General features: G+C 42.2%; 2 protein-coding genes across 6 annotated transcripts in view; both read left to right on the forward strand.

Annotated features, from left to right (window-relative positions):
* Positions 1 to 9,698, forward strand: part of LOC307014340 (phosphoinositide 3-kinase regulatory subunit 5-like) — a gene marked incomplete at its 5' end in the record, with an annotated part of 23,727 nt that extends 14,029 nt beyond the window's left edge. Inside the window, 8 exons of the mRNA XM_079642214.1 lie at positions 394 to 516; positions 1,003 to 1,110; positions 2,387 to 2,480; positions 2,656 to 2,732; positions 2,822 to 2,915; positions 3,006 to 3,082; positions 7,213 to 7,331; positions 9,037 to 9,698. Coding sequence (XP_079498340.1) covers positions 394 to 516; positions 1,003 to 1,110; positions 2,387 to 2,480; positions 2,656 to 2,732; positions 2,822 to 2,915; positions 3,006 to 3,082; positions 7,213 to 7,331; positions 9,037 to 9,184 — 840 coding nt within the window. The 3' untranslated portion in view covers positions 9,185 to 9,698. The remainder of the gene's footprint in view (positions 1 to 393; positions 517 to 1,002; positions 1,111 to 2,386; positions 2,481 to 2,655; positions 2,733 to 2,821; positions 2,916 to 3,005; positions 3,083 to 7,212; positions 7,332 to 9,036) is intronic.
* LOC307016330 (phosphoinositide 3-kinase regulatory subunit 6-like) overlaps positions 1 to 24,844 on the forward strand; it is a 492,324-nt gene that overhangs the window by 465,040 nt on the left and 2,440 nt on the right. For 2 of the 5 annotated variants that reach the window (XM_079645376.1, XM_079645375.1), the window contains exons 2-11: positions 13,027 to 13,130; positions 13,308 to 13,376; positions 13,658 to 13,793; positions 16,162 to 16,231; positions 19,012 to 19,195; positions 19,808 to 19,955; positions 20,031 to 20,123; positions 20,214 to 20,565; positions 22,093 to 22,189; positions 22,270 to 22,389. In XM_079645376.1, the coding sequence (XP_079501502.1) occupies positions 13,029 to 13,130; positions 13,308 to 13,376; positions 13,658 to 13,793; positions 16,162 to 16,231; positions 19,012 to 19,195; positions 19,808 to 19,955; positions 20,031 to 20,123; positions 20,214 to 20,565; positions 22,093 to 22,189; positions 22,270 to 22,389 (1,371 nt within the window). In that variant the 5' untranslated portion in view covers positions 13,027 to 13,028. Of the gene's footprint in view, positions 1 to 10,515; positions 10,582 to 10,790; positions 10,861 to 10,992; positions 11,083 to 11,707; positions 12,070 to 13,026; positions 13,131 to 13,307; positions 13,377 to 13,657; positions 13,794 to 16,161; positions 16,232 to 19,011; positions 19,196 to 19,807; positions 19,956 to 20,030; positions 20,124 to 20,213; positions 20,566 to 22,092; positions 22,190 to 22,269; positions 22,390 to 24,844 lie in introns of those variants that run through there. The other 3 variants (XM_079645377.1, XM_079645373.1, XM_079645374.1) reach the window with 3 other exon arrangements.

Raw genomic sequence — 24,844 nt, forward strand, 5'->3', positions numbered from 1 at the left:
CTGGTGTGGAATCACTAGTTTAAACTTTGCTGTCCATGCTTGAAAGAACTGATCCGAGCGTCCTTAGCAACAGTCTGCTATTAAGTAATAATAGACCACTCATTTCCAAACCAACCAATCAGAATCTAGTATTCAACTAAGCTGTGCATAACAATATAAATTACCCCTGGTGTGTTAAACGTTACTGTCCATACTTGAAAGAACAAATTAGAGTGTTCTTAGCAACAGTCTGCTATTAAGTAATAACAGACTCCAGAAAGTCAAAAAATGTACCAATCAAGAATTCACAACTCATTAGAAGGTGTTACAGATACTACTTTTCACAGACATGTTAACAGTAAACTATAATTAAATGTAATTCCTGTATTCCGTTGTGTCCTTTTATTGTTCCAGGAGTGTAATGGTGGTGTGTCGGAGGACTCCACTGATATCGCCCACATGCTGGGTCTGATGGACTCGTGGTACGAGAGGAACGTCCTCAGTCTGCTCAGCCTGTCCTCTGAAGTCCTCTGTCAGGTCCGCCATCTTTCTGCTCCATGCATCACATCACTCAAGATAACAGTTCATGTTAAAGTGTTGATTTTGGCATCTTATTCCTTCAGCGACATCAAGAGGCACCTTTTATGAGCTTTTACATTTAGAAAAACTGCTCACGTAACAGACCTGGATTTTTTTCTAGGGAGTCAGTTTTGTGTCAGGCAGACGGGATGATAGGCATAAAACGACCTCTAAACCCGAAGTGATTCCAACTACGCCTATCATCCAATAAAAATAAGAGAGCTTTAATTGATAAGTGCGTCCTCCATGCTAATCGTCTCATAGCTTTATCTTGGAAAAATGTCTTCCTGCCTCTTTGGATTAATCAATTACAAACTTAAGGGAAAACAAGAGGGAGCCTTTTATGCATTTTATGGAAAATTAGGAGTTTTTAAATAATTGTTCACAAGTTGTTTGTAAATAGGGGGAAGTTGTTCTGATATATTGACTGTGTTGTGTGTGCAGCCTGCCTGTAAGGAAGTGAGCAGCACGGAGAACCTGCTGACTGACATGGTGCTTTATTACTGTCGACATGCAGACCAGCCTGTTCTGCTGCAGCTCTACCAGGCAGAGGTGAGACACACACACACACACACACACACACACACACACACACACACACACACACACACACACCAGTCTCACACAGCAGTAAATACCTGCCTAAATACCTTTTAAACCCTATTTTCTTGGAATTGAATATGTCTGAGGGCAAAAAAGAAAAGTATAGAATTTAAAAATCATTTCAGACTAATGGACTTATGTTTGTCATGTATTACTATTTATTTGTAGATAAAGTTTGTTATTAGTTGAGGAATAGGCCCAAGAGTGGTGCAGGAATGAGAGCACAGTGGGCTCATAGGGAGGGGGGGGGGGGGCAGGAGCTCCATCAAGGCCTTTAGGACAAAGAGTGAATACACATACTATACAAAGATGCTGTATGAGAAACCAATGTGATTTTGGAATGTAAATCTATTCTAGTAGACCTCAACAATGGAATTATGATCAGTAGACATGGCCATGTGATGGGACCTTTAACACAAACTGAAGAGATTTTAATTCTACGACATAAAATACGTCAGTCAATACTCCACTGGTGACTTTCACAAGTCTCTAAATGAGACGAGTAAACATCATCACGCACAACATTAGCCACCTTTAGCTTAGCGGTGGTGACGTGAAGTCATGTGACCGTGCTGTAGTTCCTTTATAGCCCAACATTAGCCTCCTTTAGCTTAGCGGTGGTGACGTGAAGTCATGTGACCGTGCTGTAGTTCCTTTATAGCCCAACATTAGCCTCCTTTAGCTTAGCGGTGGTGACGTGACGTCATGTGACCGTGCTGTAGTTCCTTTATAGCCCAACATTAGCCTCCTTTAGCTTAGCGGTGGTGACGTGAAGTCATGTGACCGTGCTGTAGTTCCTTTATAGCCCAACATTAGCCACCTTTAGCTTAGCGGTGGTGACGTGAAGTCATGTGACCGTGCTGTAGTTCCTTTATAGCCCAACATTAGCTTTTTACTTCAGAAATCATAAAGTGGTGTTAATACTGTATGTGGAGATCATCCTGCTGAACAAAACGTGGAAGTATCATAAACTTTTGTTTCACAGTGAGATTATTTTCTGCAATAATCTAAAATCACATGGAAAAATCCCATTGGCTTTTTGTCAAGGGAACCAGGGAGATTCTACCCTCAGGGTCGGCTTACAAAATGACATCATCCCTACACCGCTGTATAGTGTGTAAATATGTTTTTACCTGTATGTGTGTGTGTGAACATCAGGAAGATAGCCAATGCTAATGCTAGTGCTAATGGGGATGCTAATAAAAATGTTTCCTCCTCCACACAGCTGACCCTGGCTGGAGGAGTGAGGAGGAGGGAGGTGTTCCTCCACTCTCTGGAGCTCGGACACTCTGCAGGAATCAGAGCGGTGAAGGCCATGGGTGAGTCACACTCAGACAGACAAACCCAGACAACCACAAGAATGTACACACACACACACACACACACACACACACACACACACACACACACACACACACACACACACACACACACACACACACACACACACACACACACACACACACACACTTGGTCTAATGTGTATTTCTGTAGGTGCTGCCAGCAAAAGGTTTGGAATAGATAAAGAGCGGGAGGCTGTTCCTTTAGATCTGCGAGTTGGCTACAACAAGGTATTTTCCTGATTTGACGCACACAGATTTCCTGTCTACATAAACAATAACACACTGTAAGGTATTTCTACATCTGCACCCGTTTACAGGTGGCTGTCAGTGGGAGGAGTCAGTGGACCCAGACGGAGATGGTTTGCACGTCAATAAATCTTTACAAAGCCTGCAGGAAACCTGAGCAGCTAGGTGTGTATAACTGAGACATTCCTGTGTTTTTATACAATATATATATTATTTGTTATTGTTTTCCAAGCAAATCAAATCTCTTCTGTCCAGATACAAGAATAGAAAGTCTGCAGCTGACAATGACAGAAGTGGTGAAGAGCTGCAAGTCGAAAAAGGGCTACAACCAGGTAAAGGGTTCAAATATAATCTCATAGAGTGATAAAGGAATGAGTCCTAAAACCCAGGAATGAGTCAGAATTTGAAGAATTCCTTTCCCTCGTCTAGAAGTCAATGGTTTTCGGATTGTGAGTTTGGTTGTTAGCCTGAAATAAGGTCTGAGGCTAAAGAGATTTTAACGTTTTGTTCTTTAACATAAAATACGTCAGTAAATACCCCACTGGTGAATTTAAAGTGTTTAAATGAGACGACTAAACTTCATCACGTCCAACATTAGCTGCCTTTAGTGGTGACGTGAAGTCATGTGACCGTACTGTGGTTCCTTTATAGCCCAACATTAGCCACCTTTAGCTTAGCGGTGGTGATGTGACGTCATGTGACCGTGCTGTAGTTCCTTTATAGCCCAACATTAGCCTCCTTTAGCTTAGCGGTGGTGACGTGAAGTCATGTGACCGTGCTGTAGTTCCTTTATAGCCCAACATTAGCCACCTTTAGCTTAGCCGTGGTGACGTGAAGTCATGTGACCGTGCTGTAGTTCCTTTATAGCCCAACATTAGCCTCCTTTAGCTTAGCGGTGGTGACGTGAAGTCATGTGACCGTGCTGTAGTTCCTTTATAGCCCAACATTAGCCACCTTTAGCTTAGCGGTGGTGACGTGAAGTCATGTGACCGTGCTGTAGTTCCTTTATAGCCCAACATTAGCCACCTTTAGCTTAGCGGTGGTGACGTGAAGTCATGTGACCATGCTGTAGTTCCTTTATAGCCCAACATTAGCCTCCTTTAGCTTAGCGGTGGTGATGTGACGTCATGTGACCGTGCTGTAGTTCCTTTATAGCCCAACATTAGCCTCCTTTAGCTTAGCGGTGGTGACGTGAAGTCATGTGACCGTGCTGTAGTTCTTTTATAGACCAACATTAGCCTCCTTTAGCTTAGCGGTGGTGACGTGAAGTCATGTGACCGTGCTGTAGTTCCTTTATAGCCCAACATTAGCCACCTTTAGCTTAGCGGTGGTGACGTGAAGTCATGTGACCGTGCTGTAGTTCCTTTATAGCCCAACATTAGCCACCTTTAGCTTAGCGGTGGTGACGTGAAGTCATGTGACCGTGCTGTAGTTCCTTTATAGCCCAACATTAGCCACCTTTAGCTTAGCGGTGGTGACGTGAAGTCATGTGACCGTGCTGTAGTTCCTTTATAGCCCAACATTAGCCTCCTTTAGCTTAGCGGTGGTTACGTGAAGTCATGTGACCGTACTGTAGTTCCTTTATAGCCCAACATTAGCCACCTTTAGCTTAGCGGTGGTGACGTGAAGTCATGTGACCGTGCTGTACTTCCTTTATAGCCCAACATTAGCCGCCTTTAGCTTAGCGGTGGTGACGTGAAGTCATGTGACCGTGCTGTAGTTCCTTTATAGCCCAACATTAGCCACCTTTAGCTTAGCGGTGGTTACGTGAAGTCACGTGACCGTGCTGTACTTCCTTTATAGCCCAACATTAGCCGCCTTTAGCTTAGCGGTGGTGACGTGAAGTCATGTGACCGTGCTGTAGTTCCTTTATAGCCCAACATTAGCCACCTTTAGCTTAGCGGTGGTGACGTGAAGTCATGTGACCGTGCTGTAGTTCCTTTATAGCCCAACATTAGCCACCTTTAGCTTAGCGGTGGTGACGTGAAGTCATGTGACCGTGCTGTAGTTCCTTTATAGCCCAACATTAGCCACCTTTAGCTTAGTGGTGGTGACGTGAAGTCATGTGACCGTGCTGTAGTTCCTTATAGCCTAGCTTACAGGTGGTGTGAATACATTGTAAGAGTTGGTGAGGTCCTGATAATTTATTCCGGGAAATTACTCAGACCTACTAATTGACCGAACCGAAGTTATTGAGTCTATGTAAGTTTACTGCTTGGCTCAGATCCACCAACGTCAGCAATATCTCACCTCTATTAACCCCCTGAAGAACAAGGTTCAATTCAGACAACTCTCTTAAATCTGTTTAAGCGATCCCGAAGGATTTTGATATCAGTAATGAGGTGTGGCCCTACCTAAGAGTGAGTGTGGCAGGGTGCCATCTTACCTTTAAGCAGGAGAGGAGAGCGCAGATGTCTTTAAGTTTTCCCAGTCCAAAAGGTGGGATCAGTTTATTTGAAGAAAAATAGGTCCAAACTAATACAGGGTTTTTACCTTCTCTCTTTACAACATTATAATCATCCTAAACCTATCATGCAGTGATCATGTTCTAATATGAAACCTTAATTCACAGTTTTACATTTATTACCATAAATTGTAACTTCAACTGCCCAATTCAGTTCTGATTTTTATAAAATTGTAGAGGTCTTATCTCATAAAAGACCAGTGTTAATAAAAAGCTCATTCAAACTTTCATTCACCAAAAACAGTTCATTTTCTCATTTCGACATTCGTATACTTCAAGTAGTCCCGCATGAATTCGGAGGACCTTTCCTCACAGGTGGCAGGGTACTAACTTTCAACAAACATCAATTCATTCAACTTTCAACAAACATCAATTCATTCCACTCATTTCACAAAGAAATTCACTCAGCATTCAACCAAGAAATTTGAGAGATATTTACCTGAGAGAACCTTAGCAAGAGCTATTAACCCAGCTCTGAAGGACAGAGCTTATCGAGAGAGAGTATACCAGGGGAACCCCCCTCTCTCTCGCTTTCCAAAAAGCCCGTCTCTTTATGCTCAAAAAACCGGATAGAAAACCCCCAAGACACCTCCTCCATACCCAACCAATGAAAATAACTGGGCATGGCCACTGATGTACAGGACTGGACATATTCTATTGGCTATGGAATAACACACCTTCCCATGTTTGTGTAAAAAAGGACATGACCCCATCAAGAAATTACAAAATATTATTCTCGGCTATGACATAACCGCCTTTTTGAGGCCTCAATGTATTTCTCCTTAAGTCAGGAGCCCCCCTCCCTGTGTACTGCTGTGAGAGGAGAGGGAAGAAACTGCCTTCTCTCTTATCAGAGAGTAAAGCATAAATCATTATAGGCCTTACACTCAATTTAACAAACCACTTGTGTTTTGTTTATACTGTAAATATAGAAAAACCTAAAATATGAAGCTTTTTCATTTTGGGTTAGACAAGAATATACCGTAATTTTCGGACTATAAGCCGCGCCTTTTTTCCCATTTTTCGACGCTGCGGCTTATATAACGGTTCGGCTAATCTATGGATTGTTACAGCTAACGGCCACTAGGGGACCTCCTAAATCTATGGGTTTTACAGGTTACAGTCCACCACCTTTAACTCTATGGGCTCTATGGCCGGTCCGCGCCCCCCACCTTTAAGCGGCGGGCTCCAGCAGGAAAAGCTGGAGGCCGGAAAAGAGTGAGACAGGTAGCGCGCAAAACTAAAAGTGGAACCGAGAGTGGTACGAGAGACAGAACGAGAGCAAGACAGACAGACATTACGAGAGCGAGACAGTTTGTCCCCGTACCACTGGTTGAAAACCACTGCTCTAGATCACTGCCGGTACGTGCGCTGGGAGCGCACCGTTTAAGTTTGAAAGTTGAAAAGTGTGTGTGTCTGAAACGCTATGTGATACAGTACAGTTTACACAGCACATGTTCTGTAGCTACTATTGCACTAAATGCTAACACTTGAATACGTTATGCAAATATGCAACTTGTTTGTTGAAATGTTAATAAATGGGAGCTTCCTCAAACAGCCATCTCTTTCCCGACAATCCCCTCTGTGCACGAACCCTTACATATGGTAATGAAACATTAAAACACCTGCGGCTTATAGTCCAGTGCGGCTTATATATGTACACATCATTCAATTTAGCTGCTGCGGCTTAGATTCAGGTGCGCCTTATAGTCCGATAATTACGGTAATTGATTATATTTGATTATAACTAACTTTCGTTTTAAGTGGTCAACATACTATGAAGATCTCAAAGTTAAAAAGTTATCAAAACAGCAACAGCTAAAATTGTAAGCTTACATACATATTCAAAAACCATCAAGAAGCATTCTCATTATGGGTCTATACAAGAATATGATTGATCATATTTGATTTATAATTACCTTTTGTTTTAAGTATTCACTTGATACTATGAAGATCTCACCAACATGAACATGACACCTCTTTTCTCTCCGCTTGCAGCACATCTGTGTCTCCGAGGTGAAGGCGGATAAGGTGCAGGTTCATGGAAGAGAAGATGGAACAACTTTCGCTGTGTGTCTGGATCAGGACGAGAAGAAGTTCATCCAAAGTGTCACCAGGTACATCATAAACCTTAACACAATAATAAGTACCAATACAAAAGCGTAGAAAACTTCCCTTCATTACTTTTCAGTTTTCATCATGTTTAAAGAATGCAACTTTCTGTGTACTAAATGCTAAGCTGAATTTATTTTTCCTCACAGTCTGGGATAGTCAATGATGAGCAGCAACATTGATTTTCATGCAGTAAAACAGCTAATATGCCTCTCATATAGACCAGGGGCCGTATTCACAAAGCATTTTATCTTACCGCTAGGAGTGCTCCTAACTCGCGCTAAAACATTTTACGTAGGAGTTTTTTCTTAAAAGTTATTCACAAAGCCGCTGAGACCTACTCATACTAAGGGTAAATCACTAAGAGTGAACTAAGAGTGACGCGCCGTTGCTATGGATGACGTCGATTCTCGTGCATGAGTTTAGAAGCGGTCAGAACGGTGATTGGTTGTTCAGAGCAGGCGGTCTCGGTGAAACTCATCCGCAACATCCCACAAACGAGCCCACTAAATCACCGAAAAACAAGGAAATAGCCGAGGCTAGAAATGTATTCCTATCAAATAGTTATGGACAGTGCAGTAAGCAAAATACACGCATGATGACAAGTTTGTGCAGACCACGATAATGACGTTGTATATGCACGTTAAAGAGAGAGAGCGAACAATACAAATACGTAAATTGCATTAAATCAAGGGGGCAATTAAAAGCACCCTGCAATCTATTATCCAATGAGCATATTTCCAGCACTTAAACACTTTCAATAACAGCCCATACCGCCGTTCAAGTCCCCCTATCATGATGAATGAAAACAATCTGCGTGTTGATGGAATGTACTTTCTTTCTATTGACGAACACGTCCTCATCTTTTGATGGCGCAATTATTTGTATGTGCGTCCCGTCAATAGCACCGACCACACCGGGCATACCTGCATTGCCATGAAGTTGGCTTTGATCCTGTGTAGTTGTTGATTGTTCAAAGGAAACCGGATAAACTGTTGGATGATATGTGGTCTAGAGAGCGCGTTGATGGTTTGGTTTATGGCACGGCTGACTGATGGTTGCGATATTCCTAAATCGTCGGCATTGCAAAGTTGCATTTTCCCTGTTGCTAAATATCGTAGTGTTGCCAAACATTTTATTTCCGGACTAATCGGGTTATTCCTGTTAGTCGGGGATGTTATTGCATCCCGCACTAATTCCACAACAAGTTTGATACCCTCACGATTTAGCCTATATCTCTTGATCAATTCACAGTCTTCCATTGTCTCCAAAACATTTCGTCTCTCAGCCATTTTCAGATTCTTTGTGAATAGGTCTTTCTGAGTTAGGAGTCCTCTCAAGGACTTTTAAGCTCTCCTGAACTTAGGTGCTACTTTTAGGCCTAAAATACTTTGTGAATTGCTCTTAGTGAATACAATTAGGAGTCCTAAATGTAAGACTGACACGCCCATTATGTTTAGGAGTTTCTCCTAAATTCGCCAGTTAGGAGCTACTTTTAGCCCTAAGATCCTTTGTGAATACGGCCCCTGGAGAACAGCATTGATTTGCCCCATAGGTCAAACATAACATAATGGCTAAATGTGGTGGAAATGAGTAAATACTAAAATGTTTACATGATGTGTTAGTTAAAGCAGATATTACATTTGAATTCCACAGCCTAATGTTCTGCACCTGTGCATGTGTTAATCATTATATATTCTGTACCTGCAGGTGTGAGGTGTCTCTGTGCTCTAAATCAGGAAGTGGTTCAGACTGGAGATCCTATAAACCGTCTCCGGGTCAGGTCCAGCCTCTGCACCCGTCCTACTGCTCCCTGCTCTGCCTCCCCCTCACCTCCTTCTCTGCCTCTCCGCCCTGAAAACACTCAGTCCGAGACAATCCACGGATTCTTAAAACTGAAACAATGCTGGATGCGGAATAAAGAGACTGTGTAGATAAAAGAGATTCAAGTGGTGCAGGGATGAGGTGTTTTTATAGGACGATCTGAAAGTTAGCATCCACCTGGTTCACTCGACAAAAAGCCAATGGGATTTTTCAATTGGATTTTGGCTAATGTTGGGCTATAAATAAAGGAACTACAGCACGGTCACATGACTTCAAGTCACCACCGCTAAGCTAAAGGAGGCTAATGTTGGGCTATAAATAAAGGAACTACAGCACGGTCACATGACTTCAAGTCACCACCGCTAAGCTAAAGGAGGCTAATGTTGGGCTATAAAGGAACTACAGCACGGTCACATGACTTCACGTCACCACCGCTAAGCTAAAGGCGGCTAATGTTGGGCTATAAAGGAACTACAGCACGGTCACATGACTTCACCTCACCACCGCTAAGCTAAAGGCGGCTAATGTTGGGCTATAAAGGAACTACAGCACGGTCACATGACTTCACCTCACCACCGCTAAGCTAAAGGCGGCTAATGTTGGGCTATAAAGGAACTACAGCACGGTCACATGACTTCACCTCACCACCGCTAAGCTAAAGGCGGCTAATGTTGGGTCGTGATGACATTTATTCGTCTCATTTAGACACTTGTTAGCAACCGCCATTTTTAAATTCACCAACGTGGTATTTAGTGATGTATTTTATGTTGTTAGAACAAAAATATCTTCAGCTTGTGTTAGCCACAGACCTTATTTCAGGCTAACAACCAAAAACATAATTGACTTCCAGATGAGCGATAACATAAACTCGTAAAATGCTGACTAATTTCTTGGTTTTAGGACTCCTTCCTGCACCACCTTATGAAGTAGCACTGTACAAATACATGTATTAAAGAACTCACATTTCAGGTTTATCTGCAGATGATATACAGGTGTGTCACATCTTGATCAAAAGGACGCGTGTTGGACTGTTTCCAGAAATGTTTATTTTCAATCTAGTTTGATTCCTGTTGCTCTAAGTTTGTAAAAATAGAAAATGAATGCCAATAATCTGCTGTCAGGAGCATTAAACTGATTACTTGATTACCACTGTGTACTTCCTGCTGAGTCAAAATATGTGTTGAAAAATAAGCTATTTATTTTGAAGTGATTTCATTGTGTGTTTATATCTCGCCACATTTCAAAAATAAATCTTTCTTAATGCAGTTGTGTTCATTTTTTTGGGCTTTTGCATTCTAGACAGGGACTGCCCTCTTCTGAACTTCCTCCTCCTCTCACCATGTCTCACTTGAAACTACCTGGCTTGACCACGTCATTTCCAGCACAGGTAGCAGCAGAGGAAGACATTAATTAAAGTAGAAAGCTTCAATGGTAAGCTCTGACAGTTTGATTTAGGTTGTTCTGCTTGTGTTTCTTCTGATTGGTTGCAGGTGTTTTTATCATTAATGTTGGTTAAGCTGATGTTTCTGCTGTCTGCAGATCACTTACAGTTCTGTCACTCATTCGGCTGCAGATAGACAGTTATTGTTATTGTTATTGTTGAGTAAACTATTAGTGTAAACAAGACAGTTTTCTTTCAGTTTTCCTCATTTGCTCTGGTTGGGACGACCTGTTTCGTCTGAAAAGCAGACAACATGGTGGATTCTACCAGTAAGTGCTTTTTAATTGCCTCCAAAAACAAATCAAACCTGTTCAGCTGGTTGAAACTCAGTGTAGGAGAATGTGAACTTGACTGTGAAGGATAACATAACAACAACAACATGTATGATCTTGTTTTTTAAGCTGATCGTCCCTCGACTTTGGAGTCCAGCCTGAACAACAACATCCAGGCTCTCTTCAAAGAGACGGGCGGACAAAATGCTTCTCAGAAAGGTAGGAATTAGGGAATGAAAGGCAACTTAAAAGAAAACTAAACATATTTAACAGTTTTTTTTGCGTTGCAGCAGCATAAAAGACAAGGCCTTACACATAGAGAAGTAAAAGAGTAGAAATAAACGAAGAGAAGTGCTAAAATGTAAACACCTAAAAACAAATAGTTTATTTCTCGATTTTTTTTTTTTTTTTTAACAATAACCTAAACCTGTATTACTTTTAGTTTTCAGGAAATGATATTGTCTACACTGGACTACAATCCCCAAGAATAATCTATATACTAGTCGGCAAACATCTGTGTAATGTCCACAGTCCAATATCAATACAGTCTGCTCTGTTAAGTGCCTCGATAAACATTCATCTGTTTGTCATCTTGCAATTTACTTATTTCTCTAAATAGTTATCACCGTAATAAACCGTATTTCATTTCATCTTACTTTACAATATTTAATTTTACATTCTGCTCTTGTATAAATGATATTCTATTGACCTTTATAGACTTCTTGCACTATTTTTTATTTTTATTTTTGTATTTTATTTTATATTAGACCCTCCAGAAAAACGCGATTCTGCGATCGCAGAATTTACCGCATAATCAGCAAAATGGCGCAGATTTTTAAAAAGCCGCATATTTATCAAAAAGCCGCATAATCCCCGCATTTTTCCACACAAAGTTGAGAAGAAAAAAAAGTTAACTCGTCTTGACGTGACGTCATCAGCTCGCGCATCACAGAATGTAAACAACACTATAGAGCTCATTTACCAACGAACATTTCTACTAAAGACCGGGCAAAAAGTGGGGGGAAACTATTCTGCACCCCGTGCAACTGTGTGTTGGAGCATAAGAGAAAATCTACGGTGGCGACCCACTTTGATTCATTCAAACATTCGAAAATGCTTTCTGCTGCTGCGGACAAGAAAGCCATTCAACTCCCGTTCACCGAGGCATCAACCTCCAAAACCCTTTAGAGGGCTACAAGAAACGAAGTGAGTAGCCTACAAGATTGAAGCTGGTCAGATAACGAACGAGTAAATGAAAACAGAATGAGGCGGAGAAGTGTGTGTGTGTGTGTGTGTGGGGGGGGGTGTGTGTGAGATTAAAATAGCCCAATTGTTTTTACAATAAATAAACATTGAATGTGTTTAATTGAATAGTAAAGGGGTTTAACGTTAGTGGCAGGTTGTGTGTGAGAGAGAATAAATAAGACAGCCCAATATTTAAAAAAATTGTTATTCTTTTCCCCGGATATTTAGCATATTTCCTAACTTCCCGCAATTTCACCGCATAAAATCACATAAAACCCCGCATGTTTAATCGCATAATCAAGGATTTTTGCCCGCGTTTTTCTGGAGGGTCTATTATATGTTGCATCGTTGGAGTAGCTAGGTTCATAGGATTATCATTTCCATTTCTACACTGTAGCTTATGTGCATGTGTGATGGAGGCTTGTATCATATAAGGGAGCTTCACCATCTGTTCTTCTTTTACAAGCTATTTCTCACAACAGGCAGAAGCAGCAATAACCTAAATGAGTGGTAAATGGGGTTAGAGCTATTCAGTGTTGTGAGGTCAGTGGTCTTGTCCTCTTGTGGACAGTAGACATGATGTTTCTCCATTTGCTAGAAGATGTGTTTTAAAGAATCCTATATATAGTATGATTATCTTTTCTGTGTGTCTCAGCCCCTCCTCTTCTATTCTTGGTGTGAATATCAGACCCTCTGAAGACCTTCTGACTTTTGTACTTCGCTGCAGACTGCTTGACTCTCTGTAACGATTCACCTTCTTGCAAGAATAAACTGCCTATTCCAAGAATCTTCATTTCAGTATAACGGAAAGGTTTCCTCACCCTTTTATATTATTTACTGGTTTGTCTCAATAAGTTTCCACCACACATGACATTAAAACCTTTGAATCTTTGAATCTTGAATCTGTGTGCTCTGCAGGGATGCTGCGATGGAGTCTTCAGAGGAAGCTGGAGGCCGATCCCTCCTGCAGCGTTTCATTGATCGGGCTGCTGGTCAAAGAGCTGAAAAAGAGGCAGGAGCTGGTAAACCATTCAAATATGCCTTCAGGTTTCAATGTCCATCACAAATTACAAAGTAGATTTCCAAAGACTTGTGTGTTTCTGTCTTTGTAGAGGAAGAGTCTTTTGTAATTCTGCCTGCATACTTTATTTTTTTCATAAACGTTATGTAACTGTTATCTTTTGTTTGATGTCTGTTAGATCCAAAAAGCACAATCCTTCTCACATGTGATCCCAGTGCTGCACACGCTCTACTCTGTGGTTATTGAGGTAAGACACATCTCTATACCTTCATTAAGGAAGTTATGTTTTCAGTTCTGGTGGTCTGTCTTTCAGTAAGATTATTGAAAAAAAACTGTCCGATTTTTAATGAAACTTGGTGAAAGGGTGCAACAAGGAAGAACTCATCTCATTTGGGAAATAATCTGATCCGGATTCACACACTATTTTTGACTTTATTTAACAATGAAATAGGGCATTGCCTTGTCCGAAATACAGTTGGTAGTGATTTCAGTTTTACAGTTTGGCTGATTCTGTACTTATCTTTCCAGTCAGGTTTCATGATTCCTACCAGCCTTTTCCAGACAGCGTATGACCGTTTGATGAAATTGCTGATATTACCGTCGCCTTACTCCACTGTGGCCCGCAGCACTATGAGGAGCATCAAAATGGAAATTACCACACCAGGTATGAAGCATCAGCAGACACAAAAGAGTGGTGCAGGGGTTTCACTTCAACACTGCTAGGCTAAAGGAGGCTAATGTTGGGCTATAAAGGAACTACAGCACGGTCACATGACTTCACGTCACCACCGCTAACCTAAAGGTGGCTAATGTTGGGCTATAAAGGAACTACAGCACGGTCACATGACTTCACGTCACCACCGCTAAGCTAAAGGTGGCTAATGTTGGGCTATAAAGGAACTACAGCACGGTCACATGACTTCACGTCACCACCGCTAAGCTAAAGGTGGCTAATGTTGGGCTATGAAGGAACTACAGCACGGTCACATGACTTCACGTCACCACCGCTAAGCTAAAGGTGGCTAATGTTGGGCTATAAAGGAACTACAGCACGGTCACATGACTTCACGTCACCACCGCTAAGCTAAAGGTGGCTAATGTTGGGTTATAAAGGAACTACAGCACGGTCACATGACTTCATGTCACCACCGCTAAGCTAAAGGTGGCTAATGTTGGGCTATAAAGGAACTACAGCACGGTCACATGACTTCACGTCACCACCGCTAAGCTAAAGGTGGCTAATGTTGGGCTATAAAGGAACTACAGCACGGTCACATGACTTCACGTCACCACCGCTAAGCTAAAGGAGGCTAATGTTCGGCTATAAAGGAACTACAGCACGGTCACATGACTTCACGTCACCACCGCTAAGCTAAAGGTGGCTAATGTTGGGCTATAAAGGAACTACAGCACGGTCACATGACTTCACGTCACCAACGCTAAGCTAAAGGAGGCTAATGTTGGGCTATAAAGGAACTACAGCACGGTCACATGACTTCACGTCACCAACGCTAAGCTAAAGGAGGCTAATGTTGGGCTATAAAGGAACTACAGCACGGTCACATGACTTCACGTCACCACCGCTAAGCTAAAGGTGGCTAATGTTGGGCTATAAAGGAACTACAGCACGGTCACATGACTTCACGTCACCACCGCTAAGCTAAAGGAGGCTAATGTTGGGCTATAAAGGAACTACAGCACGGTCACATGACTTCACGTCACCACCGCTAAGCTAAAGGCAGCTAATGTTGGGTTGAGTGATTTGAATATTTACTCATCAGCAGGTGGCAACAGTGGCTAATTGTATGTAACAGCCTGAACAAATAATATAACAATATGCATCCAAAACATATTAACACAGTTTAAAACCAGGATACAATTAAAACAAATTAGGACCACTGTACCCATATTGATATAGGCTAAATGAAATGTCAGTGAGACCCCTGGGCTTGTTTGCCAGCAATAATAACGTCATACCGGGGCGTTGGTTCCGGTGCACTCTGACAGCATTTAGCACAACATCGAGATTAAGATTAAACTAACTTCTTTTGGGAACACCCACATACCTATGGAGTTAGCCAGATGTGTGTAAATTACTGTTCATGGTAATTTGAAAACAAATGCCGTTGTTGGACACACACTAACACACCAAACATACACACACACAGCGGAGCTGAGCAGAGCACATACACACACACACCATGCGCCTTTGTGACCGGACATTTCCTTCAAACAACGAGTAATAGGGGGAATAATCGGGCCGTTCGATGTGTGTGTGTGTGTGTGTGTGTGTGTGTGTGTGTGTGTGTGTGTGTGTGTGTGTGTGTGTGTGTGTGTGTGTGTGTGTGTGTGTGTGTGTGTGTGTGTGTGTGTGTGTGTGTGTGTGTGTGTGTGTGTGTGTGTGTGTGTGTGTGTGTGTGTGTGTGTGTGTGTGTGTGTGTGTGTGTGTGTGTGTGTGTGTGTGGTTGAAACGTAGCAGCCTGCAGTGGGGAACAAAGTGAAGGCGGTGTGTACACGCTGGTGCTGCACTTCTCAGAGGATGCTGCAGCCATTTCATGAAGTGAAGGAGGCTTTACAAATAAAAAAATAGCTCTACACCCCTGGCCGCAATGTCCTTAAAATGAAGTCCGAGTTAGAAATATATCTCAAATAATGTATGCACTGCCACTTCCCATAAACATAACAGTCTGTAATTAAACGGTTGTCTCCTGTGTGCTCCACTTCCTATTGGCGCACCACCTGTAACGTTCTCTGCGCACGAGAGGCTGAGACCTTATGCTAACCAATTTTGATTTATTTTGTATTTTTTGGATCAAATAATAGGACTGGTATAAAATCAAATAAAAAATTAATTGAATTAATTTTGATAAAATATTTTTATATATTTATAATTCTGCAAATATTACAATAAACTCACAGCTATTTCGCGGCCCGGCAGTAACACCCCGGTCCGCGGCCGGTTGGGGACCCCTGGTCTAGAGTATTATGGTGTAAAATAAGTTTTCTTGACGGTCTAACCCTTCCTCTAACAGGTTCCTTATATCTAACGACAGTCACTGCAGAGCAGAACTTGAGGAAGGAGCATCACGCCTTGAAGGAAAAGTGAGTTTATAGTTTGAATGACAATCATCTTGTTTTAAAGGTCCCCTATTTTACTGTTTTTCATCAATATATCACAGGTCTCAGATATATACAGAGCCTGTCTCTGATTGGCTGGAACACCAAACGGATCATTGCAGCATTACCCATAATCCCCTCTGTTTCAGCCCTGTTTCCAAAGTGCTGATTCTCTGTCTGTTACTTTAGATGAAAATAAGGAGCCCCTCCCCACGCCCCTCTGAGAGACATTTGGTTACAAAGAACTCAATGGAGCTCTAGGAGGAGATTCAGGTGATAAGGGGGGGGGGGGGGGGTTACCTTGGTTGCTGATTGGCTAATGGTTACACAAGGCAAAACATCGTTATGACATCATAAAGTGGCCAAAATCTGATCAGCTCATTTTCAGACAGGTTTTTATAGAAATGGATCAAAAAGAGAGAGAATCTTTGTTCCTGAAACTTTCAGAGTCTCTTTCCACAGAGGGGACACATGTTGATGTAGAAGAGACATGAAGAAGAGGGGACACATGTTGATGTAGGAGAGACATGAGGAAGAGGGGACACATGTTGATGTAGGAGAGACATGAAGAAGAGGGGACACATGTTGATGTAGAAGAGACATGGAGAAGAGGGGACACATGTTGATGTAGAAGAGACATGAAGAAGAGGGGACACATGTTGATGTAGAAGAGACATGGAGAAGAGGGGACACATGTTGATGTAGAAGAGACATGAAGAAGAGGGGACACATGTTGATGTAGAAGAGACATGAAGAAGAGGGGACACATGTTGATGTAGAAGAGACATGAAGAAGAGGGGACACATGTTGATGTAGAAGAGACATGGAGAAGAGGGGACACATGTTGATGTAGAAGAGACATGAAGAAGAGGGGACACATGTTGATGTAGAAGAGACATGAAGAAGAGGGGACACATGTTGATGTAGAAGAGACATGGAGAAGAGGGGACACATGTTGATGTAGAAGAGACATGAAGAAGAGGGGACACATGTTGATGTAGAAGAGACATGGAGAAGAGGGGACACATGTTGATGTAGAAGAGACATGAAGAAGAGGGGACACATGTTGATGTAGAAGAGACATGGAGAAGAGGGGACACATGTTGATGTTGAAGAGACATGAAGAAGAGGGGACACATGTTGATGTAGAAGAGACATGGAGAAGAGGGGACACATGTTGATGTAGAAGAGACATGAGGAAGAGGGGACACATGTTGATGTAGGAGAGACATGAAGAAGAGGGGACACATGTTGATGAAGAAGGGACATGGAGAAGAGGGGACACATGTTGATGTAGAAGAGACATGAAGAAGAGGGGACACATGTTGATGTAGAAGAGACATGAAGAAGAGGGGACACATGTTGATGTTGAAGAGACATGAAGAAGAGGGGACACATGTTGATGTAGAAGAGACATGGAGAAGAGGGGACACATGTTGATGTAGAAGAGACATGAGGAAGAGGGGACACATGTTGATGTAGGAGAGACATGAAGAAGAGGGGACACATGTTGATGAAGAAGGGACATGGAGAAGAGGGGACACATGTTGATGTAGAAGAGACATGAAGAAGAGGGGACACATGTTGATGTAGAAGAGACATGAAGAAGAGGGGACACATGTTGATGTAGAAGAGACATGAAGAAGAGGGGACACATGTTGATGTTGAAGAGACATGAAGAAGAGGGGACACATGTTGATGTTGAAGAGACATGAAGAAGAGGGGACACATGTTGATGTAGAAGAGACATGGAGAAGAGGGGACACATGTTGATGTAGAAGAGACATGAGGAAGAGGGGACACATGTTGATGTTGAAGAGACATGAAGAAGAGGGGACACATGTTGATGTAGAAGAGACATGGAGAAGAGGGGACACATGTTGATGTAGAAGAGACATGAGGAAGAGGGGACACATGTTGATGTAGAAGAGACATGAGGAAGAGGGGACACATGTTGGTGTAGAAGAGACATGAGGAAGAGGGGACACATGTTGATGTAGAAGAGACATGGAGAAGAGGGGACACATGTTGATGTAGAAGAGACATGAGGAAGAGGGGACACATGTTGATGTAGGAGAGACATGGAGAAGAGGGGACACATGTTGATGAAGAAGAGACATGGAGAAGAGGGGACACATGTTGATGTAGAAGAGACATGAAGAAGAGGGGACACATGTTGATGTAGAAGAGACATGAGGAAGAGGGGACACATGTTGATGTAGGAGAGACATGAGGAAGAGGGGACACATGTTGATGTAGAAGAGACATGAAGAAGAGGGGACACATGTTGATGTAGAAGAGACATGAAGAAGAGGGGACACATGTTGATGTAGGAGAGACATGGAGAAGAGGGGACACATGTTGATGTAGAAGAGACATGAAGAAGAGGGGACACATGTTGATGTAGAAGAGACATGAAGAAGAGGGGACACATGTTGATGTAGAAGAGACATGGAGAAGAGGGGACACATGTTGAAGTAGAAGAGACATGGAGAAGAGGGGACACATGTTGAAGTAGAAGAGACATGAAGAAGAGGGGACACATGTTGATGTAGAAGAGACATGGAGAAGAGGGGACACATGTTGAAGTAGAAGAGACATGAAGAAGAGGGGACACATGTTGATGTAGAAGAGACATGAAGAACAGGGGACACATGTTGATGTAGAAGAGACATGAAGAAGTGGATTTTGCATAATAGGAGACCTTTAAGTTTCTAAATGTAACACTAGCTAACCCTTTACTCGTACCTGCTGATGTCCTGCAGGGTGTTTGTGCTCGCTGACCCGGCTGTGTTCTCTGCTCCACTGGAGGCAGCAGTCAGAGCACATTTGGAGGCGTCCAACTTTCTCAGGGACGCACCAACCCTGGAGAGAAATGTGTTGCAACGTGTGCTGCAGACGGGGCTGGGAATGAACTGTCAGAGCTCCAGACTGGCTCAAGCTCTGGAGGTGAGTTAGATCATGAAGTCGTTTGGGTAAAGTAAGACAGATATGTTTAGATATTATAACTAATAATTGTGTATTTGGATATTTGGTTCAGACATTCAAATCGTCTCGCTGGATAACTTGGTGATCCTTTCAGACTTATACTTCCCCAGAGCAAGACACCATCTAAAAACCTCCACATATTCAGAGCGGTGAACAGTAGCCTCAAGAACACTGTAGTGACCACGATATCGATTTGTTTGATTCTTTTGTTTGTGATTCCCTCATGGGCTGAAAGATGAATAGACGCTTGTTGTTGAGAAAAAAGGAATGTCCAGATGTGATTGAAAAGTAAAATATTCTTGATATTCCAAAAGGTGATGCAAAAAATTAACATTTCCTACATAAACTGGTACTTAAAGGTATACTAAAAGGAGACAAGGAACCAAACTATAGAGTCACACTCCCAAGAATGTAGTCTAAATTGATCAATTACTATAAACTAAGGAAATGGCTCTTACGAACACTGACCAATTCCATCTCCCTTAAACTGGGATTATGTATTATTATAAATGTCCCTGCTTTGGAACAAATGAAGGATTCAGTATAATCCAGCTTCTTGTTTTTGTGTTTCAGGCTTTAGAGGAACCCATGGTAGAGAAACATTTCCAGGAAGTGGTTCTGGCCGTGGAGAAGAGTTTGAAGCAAGGAGCAGAGGGTCGTGCAAACTATCTGAACAAACTACAACACATTTACAGAGCCATCTTGAGTGCCTCTAAAGAAGGTGTGTGTTCTGCACTGATATTCATGAAGATATTGACAGGGTTACCACAACGTTAACGTTACCCTGTGTTTTCAGATGGACCCAGACTAGATCCTGGTTCTGTGCGCAGCACTGCAATGCCTTTCCCAGGGATCAACTTCCTCTTGTGGAGAGAAGAAGAGGATCTATGTGAGTCAATCAGACAAACTATTCTATATTTCTGTCAGTAAAATCCAGTTGATGCAGTAAAAATGTACACTTACTGAATCTGTCCCAAAGGGAATCTGCTGGCAAACTTCGCCTGCTCTAACTCAGCCAGTGTTGATGAAGAGGAGAAGGACAAAAGGGATTCAGTCCAGTCTAGAGACAGTGGCATAGTGAGAGATCTGAACGACGATGACGACGCAGCGAAATCTCCGGTCAGAAATCATGCACCAGCAATGGTACGAAGAAATGGCTATAAGAACTCAAGCTCAGCAGATAAACTGAGTCTCGTGAGGGATAAGATGGAAGCATGTCCTGGAAGTTCTCCTCTCCTCGATGAAAACAGAGGTCGGCGCACAGCCAGGGTCGTGGTACTGGGAGACAACCGTGTGTTGGGAAGACTTTCCAAGGCTTGTCACTCGATCCGGTGAGTTACTGGTTTGTTCTTCTTCCACAAAGTGTATCATCACATGTGTGTCTAATCTCGAAACCCATCGGTCAGATGACAATTTAGTCCTTGGCGGAACGTGGCAATATTGTTATGGGATATCTGAAATATGACTTCCTTGTATGTGTGCCCCTTAATTGCTCACAGTCCAATTAGCAACTTAAGACGTGAGAATGGAGATGGAGTAGAAAGACTACGGGAAGGATTGGATTGTCTCACAAGTAGACTCTTGACACGCTGATTTTAGGCTAATAGAAAGTAGGGATGTCCCGATCACCTTTTTTTGCTCCCGATCCGATTCCGATCATTTGATTTTGACAATTTGCCGATACCGATTTTTCCCGATCCGATCTTTATGCAATGCATTAAGAGAAAAAAAAGCATTCAAGTTGTCCCTTAAGGTTATTTTTTTATTTAAATTGGATATTCTATCCAACATGGATATAGCTTCTTTCTTTCACAGCAGCATTGGATCAGTTCAGTTGTGCAGCATTGGATCAAAACAAAATAAAGCTTTCAGTACTCGTTAGCTTACTGCTACAATTAGACACTGCGCCCACTCTGTTGCCAGATTTGAGAGAAATAAGCAGGTCTATGAAAACAAGTCCCAAAGAAGCAACACATACATGATGTTGTGTAATTTGAAACCAAAACTAAGGCCTCAGGATGACTTTAAGACTTGAACATGGTCATTTTTGTTTTGTAACATTGAATACAAAATGTAAAAAAAGTATTTAAAAAAAAAAAAAAAAAAAAGTCCCGATCCCCGATTTTTTTCTCCCGATTCCAATCTTTTGAAAATCATGTGATCGGCTCCGATCCCCGATCACGTGATCGGATTGGGACATCTCTAATAGAAAGTCATCCTTTTTAGAAATGCAACACTTCAATCAGGAATGATTGGGAAGAAAAATAGGATCAATGCATTCCCAAATGCATTTTAGGAGCCACTTAGGAAAAAGCTGGCCTTTGGTAGGAGGCCATTCATCTAGTAATTATGATGAGGAGATGCATTAGCCATTTAGCCAATGTTTGTCCTCTAGCCAGAAGGTTTTTCAAATCTATCACATCCCTTTTGGATTTAGGGACGGAGGGTAAAGGGGGAGAAATAGTGCATCAAGAGCATTTAGTTCAATTGAGGCCCCAATTAGTTCCGATAATATCTTGACAATAGTTATGTAATGATGGGAAACTCTAGCACATGTGGATGAGTTATGCTGGACTTTGCCAAGACCTATGCAAAATGTTTTTTAAGATGGGATTCAAGCCAATGTGTTTGGCTTGTTCTCGACACAGACTGTTTACTTGCAAAGAACCACGGCCCGCTTAAATTGGTTAAGACTACTTCAATCAAAAACAGAAACCATGGCTAAATCTTGGTATGCATGCAGAATCTTCGAATAGAGAAGAATGTTTCTTAAACCTTTTCTGCTTTTGCATTATGTCTGTGCACTTCTATACGTTTCCTCATCTTACCACCACTGTTTTCCATGTGTTTCCCAACAGAAAAAAAGAGTCAAAACATCTCATTTTGACCAATAAACTGAACATACGGTTGTACTACATCCCAGTCACTGATGGGGATCCTTCGCTCAGTTCAACTGTGAGTTACACTCGAAGCTAAACTAACTGCCCTAATTGAAGTACAGTACATGACCCTAATATGTCTGTTATTTCTCAAAGGGAAGCCCATGTCTGGATGGAGGCACATTGTCTCTTTCTTCTTTATTGGGAAGAGTGGATCCATGGTACAACAGCAACATCAACAGTCTGGGAGCTGCAATCTCCAAACTGTCTGGAAAGGTAACCATAGATTAGACAAGACAGTGATGCTAGCAGCTCTTAGTTTAGACGGTCACATGACTTCACGTCACCACCGCTAAGCTAAAGGTGGCTAATGTTGGACTATAAAGGAACTACAGCACGGTCACATGACTTCACGTCACCACCGCTAAGCTAAAGGTGGCTAATGTTGGACTATAAAGGAACTACAGCACGGTCACATGACTTCACGTCACCACCGCTAAGCTAAAGGTGGCTAATGTTGGGCTATAAAGGAACTACAGCACGGTCACATGAATTCACGTCACCACCGCTAAGCTAAAGGTGGCTAATGTTGGGCTATAAAGGAACAACAGCACGGTCACATGACTTCACGTCACCACCGCTAAGCTAAAGGTGGCTAATGTTGGGCTATAAAGGAACTACAGCACGGTCACATGACTTCACATCACCACTGCTAAGCTAAAGGTGGCTAATGTTGGGCTATAAAGGAACTACAGCGTGGTCACATGACTTCACGTCTCCACCGCTAAGCTAAAGGTGGCTAATGTTGGGCTATAAAGGAACTACAGCACGGTCACATGACTTCACGTCACCACTGCTAAGCTAAAGGTGGCTAATGTTGGGCTATAAAGGAACTACAGCGTGGTCACATGACTTCACGTCTCCACCGCTAAGCTAAAGGTGGCTAATGTTGGGCTATAAAGGAACTACAGCGTGGTCACATGACTTCACGTCACCACCGCTAAGCTAAAGGCTGCTAGTGTTGGGTGTGATGACACGTAGTAGTGTTATTTCAACCCAGTCTCATGTTATTTCGTGTAATAGTCACAAAATAAATGTAATCTATTGATTCGTGTTCACCAACACGACTTCCCATTTTTTTTCGTGTCACACAGAACAATTTTATTAGCAATGTATATATATTGGTAGTATGTTTTGTGCAGGGACGTGCACAGGTACGGGCTAATGTTGCCCGGGCAACAGCCCGTTTGGCCTTTTTGGCTGACCTGCCCCTCTGGAGAGAGCGAGAGTTTGTTTTTGTTTTTTCTGTTGTGGCCGAATCAACATGATGAGCCCACAATTAGTATTGTAGCGTCTCGCTGCGGGAAACACACTTTGTCAGCGCTGTCATCTGCCGGTGCGTTAAGACCACCTCAGTGTCGGATTTTGGAAACTTGATTTTGAGTTGTCTCATGGCAGTTAGGCTCTAAGTGACAAACCAGGGGACTTTACTTCCTCTTGATACCGTCGGTTATTTACAAAAATACACCTAAATATTTCCTACTTGTTGTTATTGTGCTTCCGTCTTTCTGTGTATTTTCATCTGTAAACTCCCTCAACGGGGCCGCTCGCTCTCTTTTCTTGATCGCCCTCTCACGGGTGAACAGTTCAATGTCCCGCTTCATTGTAGGATTTATGCCATGTCTACTTTAGTTTGACCATCTCTGTTACTAAGTTATGGAATACTAAATAAATAAGTAATTAAATACCTTACCGTTACTGCGCTCATCATTGAACTGGTTTCATTAATTAGTGAGTTTATTTAAGGTAATTAGTTAGAGGCCCTATTTCATCAGTATGTCTGGACTGCACAGCAGTTACAATGGTCAAACTACATTAAAACAGAATTGTCCCCATTTTGTCTTTAATAGTTACTAACATTAGATATATTTAATGAGATATGGACCGCAAAACAAAAAATGTCCCTGCTTTTCATTTTTAAAATCAAGTTACCGATTGCAAGTAGTCGCCTTAGCTTATTTCGTTATGAGATGTGAATTACTGTTCAATTTAGTTGGTGTAGTAATCGTTTGGTTTCTTTTACATTAAAAACAAGTTGCCATTTTCAAAAGGACTTGTGTTTTTTATCGGGGGGGGGGGGGGGGGGGGAGGCCCTTTTTCCAGTTCAGAGCAATAGCCCCTCCAAATGTCTGTGCACGTCCCTGGTTTTGTGCCTGCACCACGTCTTTTCGTCCGGTCGGGTCTTGGAAGACCGGAAGCTGTGTGGTTCATAAAAACATTTTCTTACTCAATATCAAGCCACGATTATTGTTTTTATTTTAAATTGTATAATGTCGGACTTTTTTTGCCGTCCGTGAGGAGAAGATATGGCGCCGCTCAGAGCCTCAGAATACTGAAATCTGTATTTTTAAATCTTTTTTTCCTTCTAATTTGTTATTATTTACATTGCTTTTAAAATCGTTCTGTGTGACATGAAAAAAAAATGGGAAAATCGTGTTGGTGAGCACGAATCAATCGATTACATTTCGTGAGTATAAAACGAAATGCTGTGAGACTGGGTTGGTTATTTTGCCACTGCCGTTTTTGAATTCACTAGTGGGGTACTGACGTGGTTTGGGCTTAGAACAAAACCGGAAAACCTCTTGAACCTGTATTAACCACTACATTTTTCATGCATCTAACCGACAACTCATCAAAAACGACTTTGAGACAACGAAACATGGAAGTGCGG

Source organism: Notothenia rossii (assembly GCF_949606895.1).
Source record: "Notothenia rossii genome assembly, chromosome: 8".
Taxonomy (NCBI): Eukaryota; Metazoa; Chordata; class Actinopteri; order Perciformes; family Nototheniidae; genus Notothenia; species Notothenia rossii.